We start from the raw sequence: 11,937 nt of genomic DNA on the forward strand, positions 1-11,937 counted from the left end.
AGCGGTACGCTGGCCCTTTACATCTTCGAGTGCTGGGACAGGAGCAGGAGCGTGGAGAGGTGAGTGCAAACCGGGGGCGCAACACCATGGAGAGGGGCACAGGATCATGGATCTTGGGGGCACCCGTGACAATGCACTTCAATCAATTAAAATTTGAATCCCCCTTATATATACCAGACACCTCCGTTTACATCTTCTGATACTACATTGGACATTGGGAGGTGCTACTTCTCATATACACAACACAATCGCCAGTACAATCCAAATAGCTCTTGATGGTAAATGACTCTGGAAAAACATAAGTCCGTTTTTTTTTGTCGGTTGTTTGAGACTTTTCTTGGATTTCCTGCTGGTCAGATGTATCTTAGAGTTTTTCTTCATTTATACATGTGGCAATTGGTTTGTAGAGAATTTGCAACTTTTTAAATCAAGTCACAAAAGCCATAATCAGTTCTCAGCTATTTTCTACGCCTGGTCTGGCGCAGCTGTAGATTTGCACAAAAATTTTAAAAAGTTGTAACTTTCATATCTGGAATCAGGTGACACCTCAGGGAACACTGCGGAAAACTAGATAATGGAGGACTTTGAAAGGAGACTGATTTAGGTGCATAAAACGCCCAAATGAGCCCAAGCACCATGAAAAGGCTCAAAAATTAAAGAAAAAGGCACGAAAAACACACAAGTCCCATTATGTTTCACTATTAACTTTGTTGTGTTTTATTTTTACTCAGTTTTAAAAGAGGATTTCATTTAGAAACGTCTCTCTTTAAGCAGATTGTGAGTGTCAGGATTGGACTATCTGTGTCATGTGATGCATATGCCCTCAGAAAGCCGCGTGCAGGAACATTTTGTGCACGCGGGAGCTTCGTATTTACCTCCACCTAAGACACCTGCAAACTGGATTGACCAATTGTCATGGAATGTGATACTTACTTCTACATTACCGTTTTTGTTATTTCTTAAACAGAGTATACAATAGGTGGTCCCCGACTTAAAGGAAACCTACCATTTAGAATGGTAGGGGTAAGCTGTAAGTACCGAGCACCAGCTCAGGGTGAGCTCAGGGTGAGCTGGTGCCGGTACTTACTTTCGTTAGTGTTATAAACCGCTGTATCGCGGTTTTAACACTTTTTAAACTTTAGAGCAGAAGAGGCTTTGGCGCTGCGTGCGCACGATCGTGCACGCGCCTACATAGGAAATGCCGGAGATTCTAAATGGTAGGTTTCCTTTAAGGACTCCTGACTTACAGACAACCCCTAGTTACAGACGACCTCTCTCCCCACTGAGACTTCTGGTGAAGTCTCTGGATGTTATTTTAGTCCCAAGCTGCAATGATCAGCTGTAAAATGTCTATAATGAAACTTTATTTTTAATTCTTGTCACTGGGCCAAAAAATTATATTTATTATTATGTAAAGTTTTTAAATCATGAACACACTGACAACCACCCCATGTTTTCCAGACATCCTTATACCTGTGATGGTGATCGGAGGTAATTATGGGATGTATGTTTTAGGGTGTATTAGCTATTCGATGACTAAGGGTGTTCAGCTCTCCTGAAGCTCTCCTGGTGGCATATTGTAGGCCCTGCAGAACGGAAGTGAAATTCCACCTGGTTGGCACATCACATGTTAGGTGATGGGTGGCCAAAGTTTCTCAGGCAGCAGCCAGGTGTGAAGACAGAAAGTGCACACAGAGGACGCACACTTTATACAGCAGGTTCAGCAGGAGAAAAGGCAACTGGAGGCAAGCAGAGCAAGAGGCAACTGGAGGCAAGCAGAGCAAGAGGAGGCAACTGGAGGCAAGCAGAGCAAGAGGAGGCAACTGGAGGCAAGCAGAGCAAGAGGAGGCAACTGGAGGCAAGCAGAGCAAGAGGAGGCAACTGGAGGCAAGCAGAGCAAGAGGAGGCATCCTGGGTTGTAAAAAATATACATAGACCAAACCGCTTCCTACCTCGGCCCCAGACTGGGCAATTAGGTAGCGACAGCTAGGAAGGGAAATCCAGTCCTTTAAATCCATCCAGGCACTTCTCTTTCAGCAGCATAACAGAAATATTAACCCCTGAAGGAGCTCATTTTCATCTCTAGGACACAGCTAGATTTGGCAAATCTGTTATGTCTCAGTATGTGCTCTCTGCTCCAGTGACAGGACTATTATCAGCTAACAAACTGGAAACAGGATGGTGATTTCATAAAAGCGGGTGGAGTGCTGGTTAACATGGCTTGAAGGAGGTCTACCAGAAGGATGAAAGACTCTATGCAAATGAGCCTAAGGGGCTCCAGACTCCATTAATGCCTATGGAGCCTGGAGTCCCTCAGGCTCATTTGCATACAGTCCTTCATCCTGGTGGTAGATGCCCTTTAAAGGAAGTTAACTCATTTAGTTATAACAGAAAATGGGCGGTTCCCTGCATGTCTGAGTTATCATGTCTGGTTAACGGGTTAAGCGGGTCATGTAATCCAGTGCTTCATCTGTATTTGCTGACTTCTCCATGCAGGCTCAATGATGCTGTCGGTCAGACTGTGAGCCCATCAGGGCAATCCCCGATCCATTTCTTGTCTTAGTCATGTGATAGGGTGTTTGCTACAAATTGCTTGCTCACAAGCCTGGGGCGATGCGCCAAAATCCGATCGCGCGTGCCAAAAACCCCGTAGGGTCCGCCGTAGTTCACCTTCATCTTCCAGGTGTATGTGAGTGCATTGTCTTACGGCACAATTAGAATTGCAAATCCCGCGCTCAGTCTCAATCAGTCGGGTTGTCCGTCAGACACCCCCCCCCCCTGATTTGCGCCATAAGCCGATCGTATGCGCCAAAAACCCCACTTAAATGCGGCGCAAATCGGAAATGGTCGGGAAACCCAACGAAAATGCGCCGTGCAGCCCCTTAGTAAATGTGCCCCAAAATGAAAAAAAGTATAATAATTATGCCTGCAAATAAAGGCAGAAATTTGTCAATATGTGACCCCCTATCCCAGTGTTACAGTCAGTATCTAATAAACTGCAGTATTTATTGCTACAGAGTCATTATGACTCAGAAAGACCAAAAACTATTTTTGGAACTAAACCATCAAAGTGGGGGTGTTAATCATGTGGCAAATGTGTTGCCTGTCCAAATATTGTACCTGTGGTAACATTTACTAAGCTCAGCAGGCACACAAGAATATACTATCCCCCACTCAATAGTCTAAGTTCATGGTCCAAATCAGATGGCACACTCGGAATTAGGATTTAAGAGTTTATTTAAAAAATAATAATAATAATCACAGAACGTGAAAAGTGTTTTATCATGGACTGACCACTAGAGATGAGCGAGCACTAAAATGCTCGGGTGCTCGTTACTCGAGTCGAACTTTTTCCGATGCTCGAGTGCTCGTTTCGAATAACGAACCCCATTGAAGTCAATGGGAGACTCGAGCATTTTTCAAGGGGACTAAGGGTCTGCACAGGGAAGCTTGGCCAAACACCTGGGAACCTCAGAAAAGGATGGAAACACCACGGAAATGGACGGGAAACAGCAGGGGCAGCATGCATGGATGCCTCTGAGGCTGCTTAATCGCACCATTATGCCAAAATTATGGGCAACAGCATGGCCATGTCAGAGTGACAGAATGAAGCTAGATAGCATCTAAAACATCCAATAATTGACCCTGACACTATAGGGGACGGCATGCAGAGGCAGCGGCAGCAGGCTAGAGAGTGTCATGGCGACATACCCCAAATGGACTCAGGCTTCAAACCAATTAAAAAAATTCCTTTTGGCGAAGAAAACGTGTAGCACTGTATGTATCAGTATTTTGCCTGGTTAAGGCAGCAGAGAGGAACCAAAGGAGGTGAGCAAGAAGCGCTGAAATGATTTCCTATGTCAACAAAAGGTTAACGGTATATTTAGTCGATAACACAGCATGGTGGCGACATAGTGACCAAGTTCCATAACGTTTCTGGTGAAACACCCAAAAAATGAGCCTGACACAGCTCGTTTGATAAGGGGATGATGTGCTGTATTTCCTCTCGCGCTCTAGCGTCTGGGGTATAGACAGTTGAAAGTTGCGCATGGAGACATTAGTGGATGCTGTGGAGGATCGTGGAGGCGAAATGGAAAGGAAACAGCAGGGGCAGCATGCATGGATGCCTCTGAGGCTACCTAATCTTGGGATGGAGCTGGCGGTCCGCTGCCAGACGAGCTTTCGCCTGTCCAAGTCCCTGCCTCTCGGCTCCTCCCCACCCAAAATGGGCCTGGGGGCCAGAAGTGTTTACTTTGAAAAAATTATAATTTTCAAAGCAGGCGGGGCCGTTTGAATATTTCATCTAGGAATAATGGAATAGCATAGCTGTTCTATTTTTAATTTTTTTTCGGAAATGGTTCCATGATTAAGAGCGACAGTATGGGGCATCCATATTGTGCTGCTATGATTGCAACTTCAGGTCTCCAGCATAGCGGCGACAGATGGGCCGAGTTCCATTATGTATCTGGTGAAACACCCGAAAATTCTGCCTGACACAGCTCGTTTGAAAAGGGGACGATGTATGGAGGCACTAAGGTAGTAGTAGATTAAAGGTGCTGCAGTTAAAACTATGTTAAATGGATCTTGGGATGGAGCTGGCGGTCACCTGTCCAAGCCCCTGTCTCTCGGCTCCTCGCCACCCAAAATGGGCCTGGGGGCCAATGCGTTTACTTTGAAAAAATTTAAATTTTCAAAGCAGGCTGGGGCTTCAAACAGCACTTCTAAGAACCTTTTGTATAATATCAAGTGTAGTACTGTTCTTATAAGTAATTGGCTTGGTTATGGCGGGTGAGGGGAACGTAAACAGATGCGCAAGTAGCTCTGAAATAATATCGGTAAATGATAAAAGATTGGCAGTATATTTTGTGGATAACACAGCAGGGTGGAGACAAAGTTAACAAGTTTTATGTGGAAGCCATGAAAACAATGCAAAATTCTGCCTGACACAGCTCGTTTGCTAAGGGGACGATGTATGCAGGCAGCTATGTGGACGACTTTTGGAGGCAGCTATAGAGATGATGTGTGGAGGTAGCAATGGAGACAGCGTGTGGAGGCAGCTATAAGGACGACGTGTGGAGGCTGCTATGGAGACAATTAAATTTGCATAGTGCCTATATGTGGCAGTCCAAAAAAGTTTTCAAACCAGAGGAGCGGGTAGATGGCCATCCCGAAAAATTAAATACATAGTATATAGAGTACTATAGCTAGAGCCAGTTGGCCCTGGCAAAAAATAGCCAGTTTCCTCTGCTTTAGTGTACAAAGAGGAGGAGAAGAAGGAGAATGAGGAGGAGGAGTGCATACATTATTCAGGTTGAGCTTCTTTCACCTGGTGGAGAATGGAAATCCTGAGAAATCCAGGCTTTATTTATCTTGATAAGCGTCAGCCTGTCAGCGCTGTCAGTCGACAGGCGTGTACGCTTATCGGTGATGATGCCACCAGCTGCACTTAAAACCCACTCAAACAACACGCTAGCGGCAGGGCAGGCAAGAACCTCCAAGGCATCATTGGCATCATTTAGGATGATGGTACTCCCTCACAATCTTTCTGTAAAGATCAGCCCTACTCTGCGGAGACTGGGGACAGGTGACAGTGTCTTGCTGGGGTGACATAAAACTGGCAAAGGCCTTGTAAAGCGTACCCCTGCCAGTGCTGGACCAGCTGCCTGTTCGCCTACTCTCCCTCGCTACTTGTCCCGCAGAAGAACGCCCTCAGCCGCTAGGGCTGTCAGAAGGGAAATACTGTTTTAGCTTGTGAACAAGGGAATCTTTTTCCCCCGTCTCTTGTGCCAAGCACAAAGTTTCCGACTTCATGCTGACCAGAGAGTTTTTCAACAGGCCAAGCAGCGGGATGGTGAGGCTGATAATGGCAGCATCCCCACTGACCATCTGTGTTGACTCTTCAAAGTTACTCAGCACCTGACAGATATCAGACATCCACGTCCACTCCTCATTGTAGACTTGAGGAAGCTGACTGACCTGACTACCAGTTCTGGTGGAAGTTGACATCTGGCAGTCTACAATCGCTCTGCGCTGCTGGTAAACTCTGGATAACATGGTTAGTGTTGAATTCCACCTCGTGGGCACGTCGCACAACAGTCGGTGAGCGGGCAATTGGAGGCGGCGCTGCGCTGCCCTGAGAGTGGCAGCATCTGTGCTGGACTTCCTGAAATGCGCACAGATGCGGCGCACCTTCGTGAGCAAATCAGACAGATTGGGGTATGTCTTGAGGAACCGCTGAACTATGAGATTTAACACACGGGACAGGAAGGCACATGTGTCAGTCTGCCGAGTTGCAGAGCCGCCACAAAGTTACGGCCGTTGTCACACACAACCATGCCTGGCTTCAGGTTCAGCAGTGCCAGCCACAGATCAGTCTGCGCTGTGATCCCCTGTAATAGCTCTTGGGCGGTGTGCCCAGGGCCGGCTCCAGGTTTCACTGGGCCCCTGGGCGAGAGTGCCTCACTGGGCCCCGTAGCTCATGTGGTGGCATTAAAAACGCAGACCTTAAGAAACCAATATTAATATACAGCCCCCCAGGCTCCATCAATTATTATACACCCCCCCAGCCAGGCTCCATTAATTAATATACCCCCCAGGCTCTATTAATTAATATACACCCCCCCAGCCAGGCTCCATTAATTAATATACCCCCCAGGCTCCATTAACTAATATACACCCCCCCCAGGCTCCATTAACTAATATACACCCCCCAAGTTTTATTAATTAATATACTTCCCCCCCCCAGGCTCCATTAATTAATATAACCCCCAGGCTCTATTAATTAATACACCCCACTCCCCCCCCCAGGCTCCATTAATTAATTAAATACACATAAAAAAAAAATTATAAACGCTAACTTACCTCAAGGGCTGCTCGCATCTTCTTCATCTGCTACATCTTCCTGTGTGAGAGCAGCGTCTATCGTGCAGCAGCAGGGACGCTGGCGGCATGAAGTCATCACGTCGGCCAGCGTCCTGCACACTATTAGACGCAGCAGAAATACATCGGCCGCGCCGATGCAATTATGGTCTGTGAGTGCCCGCTTGCGGTGCCACCCCCCTGTCAGCCGCGCCGACACTGTGAGTGTGGCGCTTTCCTCAATTACATCGGCAAAGTATGCCGATGTAATTGAGTTTTCTTATGTTGTCAGTGTGTGCCGTGGGCCCCTCTGGGACCTCTGGGGCCCCGGCACTTGCCCGGGTAAGCCGGGTGCTGGCGCCGGCCATGGGTGTGCCTTTTATCGCCTAGGCTCAGCAGTTTGAGCACCGCCTGCTATCGCTTAGCAACGGCACTGCTGCTTTGCCTAGAGGTATCGACTGATGGCGCCATGCCCACGGATGGTAATTCAGAGGAGGAGGTGGAGGAGGGGTGGGAGGAGTAGGAGGCATCGCCTGCCTGAGAGACCTGGACCGAGGTAGGCCCCGCAATCCTCGGTGTCGGCAGTATATGAGCAGCCCCAGGGTCAGACTCGTTCCCAGCCTCCACGCAGTTAACCCAATGTGCCGTCAGCGATATATAGTGGCCCTGCCTGGCAGCACTCGTCTACTTTTCCGTGGTCAGGTGGACCTTGTCAGAAACGGCGTTGGTCAGGGCACGGGTGATGTTGTCTGACATGTGCTGGTGCAGGGCTGGGACAGCACATCGGGAAAGGTAGTGGCGGCTGGGGACCGAATACCGAGGGGCGGCCACCGCCATGAGATTGCGAAAAGGCCTCGGTCTCCAGCAGCCTATAGGGCAACATCTCCAGGCTGAGTAATTTGGAGATGTGGACGTTGAGGGCTTGGGCATGTGGGTGGGTTGCACTGTATTTCCTCTTTCGCTCCAGCATCTGGGGCATAGAGAGATGGACGCTGCGCATGGAGACATTGGTGGACGCTGTGGAGGATCGTGGAGGCGAAGGTGTGGTTTCCGCCTGTGAGGTGTTTGTGCCTGGGTCCTGGGCAGGGGGCTGACTAGCAGAGGCAGCAAATTGCAGAGGGGAAGGAGCAGTGGTGGACCCGGCCGGAGGTGAACGGCCTTGGTTCAATTGAGTGGGGTGTTTAGCATTCATATGCCTGCGCATACTGGTGGTGGTTAAGCTAGTAGTGGTGGAACCCCTGCTGATCCTGGTGTGGCATAGGTTGCACACCACAGTCTTTCGGTCATCCGGAGTTTCTTTAAAGAACCTCCAGACTTCTGAAATTTAGCCCTCGCCACGGGAGCTTGACTACGTGAAACATTTGGCGCTGATGCACCAGCTCTGGCCCTGCCTCTCCGTCTGGCCCCACCACTGCCTCTTCCAACCTGTTCTGCTATAGGACTCGCCTCCGTCTCAGAAGCACTGTGTTCACCCGGCCTATCAACCCAGCTTGGGTCTGTCTCCTCATCCTCCTCCGATCCCTCAGTCTGCTCCCCCCTCGGACTTCCTACCCTGACAACAACTTCACCACTGTCTGACAACCGTGTCTCCTCATCGTCCGACACCTCTTTACACACTTCTTCCACTATGTCAAGAAGGTCATCATCACCCACAGACTGCGACCGGTGGAAAACCTGGGCATCGGAAAAGAGCTCAGCAAAAACCGGACAAGTGGTTTGTGACTCTGGGAAGGGTCCAGAAAACCCTTCTGCCGGTTCAAATGCCAAATTTTCCTGGGAGGGGGCTTACTGGGGGGAAGGAGGCTGAGGTGGAGGAGCTGGAGGAGTGCTGATTTCAGTGACATGGGTGGACTGCGTGGAAGACTGACTGGTGGACAAATGGCTAGAAGCATTGTCCGCAATCCACGACATCACCTGTTCGCGCTGTTCTGGCCTCAACAGTGCTCTACCATGAGTCCCAGTAACTTGAGACATGAACCTAGGGAGTGTAGCTCTGTGGCGTTCCCCTGCTCCCTCATCAGCAGGTGGTGTCTCACCCCGCCCAGGACCACGGCCTGACCCCTGCAGTAGTTGGATGCCCAAGCTCTCATCCTCTACCCCTAGCCCTCGGGTTCAACATTTTCAAAATTAAAGTCTATTATATAGACAAAACAGAAATATAAACTGTAATTTTTTTTTTTGTTTTTTTTTTCAGTTTTTTGTGTTTTTTATTTTTTGTGTTTTTTTTTATTTTTTTATAAAACTAAACGTGCAGAAGAAATCACACAGCAACCACAGCAGATGATGATTGCTATGGCTCGTTTCTAACCTACACTGACAGCACACAACAGGATTTTGTGCTGTGCCTGTGACTTTCAGTTTTGAAAAAAAATAAATAAATCGTCAGACTGTGCCTAATTCAATCAAACCCCTAATAAATTGTCCCACTTAGGTGTTTGAGATGGATATGTGTGTCACTTAGAGCTAAATAGAATGTTCGCAAGTCTCCCTGCAAATTCCTCACAATATGGTAGTAGCTGCACTACTAGTGCCAGCAAGCCCAGCCACAAGCAAATAAAAAAAAAATATATAAGGCTATTGTAGCCCTAAGAAGGACTGTTGGGTTCTTGTAGACTCACTCCTGCCTAACAGTATTCTAATATAACACCCTAACACTATGCCTGCAGCAGCAGCTCTCTCCCTAGCGGCATCCAGACAGAGAATGATCCGAGCAGCGCTGGCAGGGGCTAGTCTATTCCAGGGTCACCTGATTAGGCCAGCCAACCACTGCTATCGACATGTAAGGGGACCACGTCATGCTGGGTGGAGTACAGAGTCTCCTGGCTTGTGATTGGCTCTGTTTATGGCCGCCAAAAATCTTAACGTCGCGAGATGACATTTTCTCGAGCAAGCAAAATATTCGTCCGAGCAACAAGTAGTTGCGAGTACGCTAATGCTCGAACGAGCATCAAGCTCGGACGAGTATGTTCGCTCATCTCTAGACGGAACTCCATGAATTCGATATATGATGTACAGAATTTCTGTTTCATAGATCCATATAATGCATGGAGTTGATCCTTGGAAACGTGGTCAGTCCATGACACGCCATTTGTAATGTTCTGTTATCACCATGTGAATCAAAACCAGAACTAGTGATGTTGGATCTGCTGCATATTAAGGAACATCAATGAGATGCCCGGAGCTCCGACCCCAGGAGTGTGGTCAGTCCATGGTACGGCACTTTTCACATTCCATTATCACAGACTGATCACTCACAGTGAATCAGCTCTAGTAATTTACCTGATCACACATTTACGAATTGTCTCTTGTACAGCTTTTATGATGTCTGTGTTCCTCAGACTGTATATTATGGGGTTGGCCAGAGGAGTAAACACTGTATATAGCAGAGAGAGGATCTTATTCACAGTGAAGGTCTGACTCTTAGTTGGGACAATATAAACACTGACCATAGTCCCGTAGAATATGGAGACCACAATGAGGTGGGAGCTACAGGTGGAGAAGGCTTTCTGTCTCCTGGTATTGGATGAGATCCTTAAGACTGCCCTGACTATATATGTATAAGACACAACAATGATTGTGGTGGGAATGAAGACAATTATGACACCTACTACGTAAATTAGCAAATTAACAATGAAGGTGTCAGAACAGGAAAGTCTCAGCAAGGGAACAATGTCGCAGAATAAGTGGTCAATGATATTGGGTCCACAAAAAAATAGCTGCGTTGTTGTTATGATATAAGTCAAAATGATGGAAAATCCAAGAAGCCAACAGATGGAGGTCAACATCACACAATGTCCCCAGGTCATGATACTCTTATAATGTAGAGGTCTGCAGATGGCCACGTGCCTGTCATAGGACATCAAAGCTAGGAGAAGGCATTCAAATGTTTCCAAGGCACATATAAAATAAAACTGAGTGATGCAAATGATAAAAGTAATGGTCTCCCCATTATTCAGTAGGATGTGGAGCAGGTTGGGAACAATATCTGTAGATAACAGGATGTCACTGATGGACAGTTGTGAGATGAAGAAGTACATGGGAGTGTGGAGCTTCCTACTGGTGGACACCAAGGTGATGATCAGGAGGTTCCCACATATTGTCACACAGTAAACCACCAGGAAAAGACAGAACAGTGAGATTCTTAATCTTTGACTGCCTTGAAATCCTAAGAGGAAAAGCTCTGTGATCACAGTAAGGTTGGTCTCCTGCATGAATAAAAAAATAATATTAATAAAATTCATATTAGAAGCAATGAAGCCGGTGTATGATGTCCAGCACCCCAGGTGCACGGCCAGAATAAGTTGTAATTTCAGGTTTATGCCATTGATACAGCAACTTTTTGGAGCTTTTGCGCCTCACTTTCCATTTTAGACTAGTGACCAGTTATCGACTATATCCTGGGTTTGAAAAATGGTTCAGTCTGTAGTTTACATTCCTGTATCCCGTTGACAGGCGTGCCTTTAATTTTTGGTGTGAGTGATTGACCAGAAAAAAGTCGTAAACTCTTGATAATTGTGGCACACGTGGCATTGGTGTAAATGAAAATTAAGATTTTTTTTCTTTGATTCATTGATAGTGATAAGCGGAGCTGAACCGCAAATTAGGAGTCCACAATGAACTGTTCCAGTCCCCCCTACTGAAGTTCAGAGCCGGGCTCTGCTCAAATACCACCCACCTTCCCACTGGTCTTTATTTTAAAGATTTTAACTGGTCCGCTCGTCACTATTCATCAAGAATGGGTTCTCCTGACCTGCGGTTCCGAGATTCATTTCTATTTTTAAGTAAAATACAAAACAACTAAGATTGTCTTACAGAAAATGAAGGACTGTTTCAAATACTATAAAAAACAGTCGCTCATGAAATATGTGACATATCTGATCGAATACAATCCAAAACAGAATGTGTAGAGCGGCACCGTGTATAGAATGATTCAGGTGCAGGTCTTCTTAAGAGGTCCGACACCGACCCCAACATGCAATAGTAGACAATTGATAATGCCTTGATTGAATTGGCAAAACGTCGCACTATTATGGTGGAATAAAACTTTGTTCTTCAGTGGAATTTCCGGAGTGCTGCTTC

At 47.0% G+C, this 11,937-nt stretch overlaps 1 protein-coding gene across 1 annotated transcript; it reads right to left on the reverse strand.

Moving 5' to 3' along the window:
- Positions 1-10,133: 10,133 nt before the first annotated feature.
- On the reverse strand, positions 10,134-11,069 carry LOC140128746 (olfactory receptor 11H6-like). The gene has a single exon (XM_072150447.1). It carries the CDS (start codon positions 11,067-11,069, stop codon positions 10,134-10,136), a length of 936 nt encoding a protein of 311 aa, XP_072006548.1.
- Between the last annotated feature and the right edge of the window lie 868 nt (positions 11,070-11,937).

This window comes from Engystomops pustulosus, chromosome 4 (assembly GCF_040894005.1).
Source record: "Engystomops pustulosus chromosome 4, aEngPut4.maternal, whole genome shotgun sequence".
Classification (NCBI taxonomy): domain Eukaryota; kingdom Metazoa; phylum Chordata; class Amphibia; order Anura; family Leptodactylidae; genus Engystomops; species Engystomops pustulosus.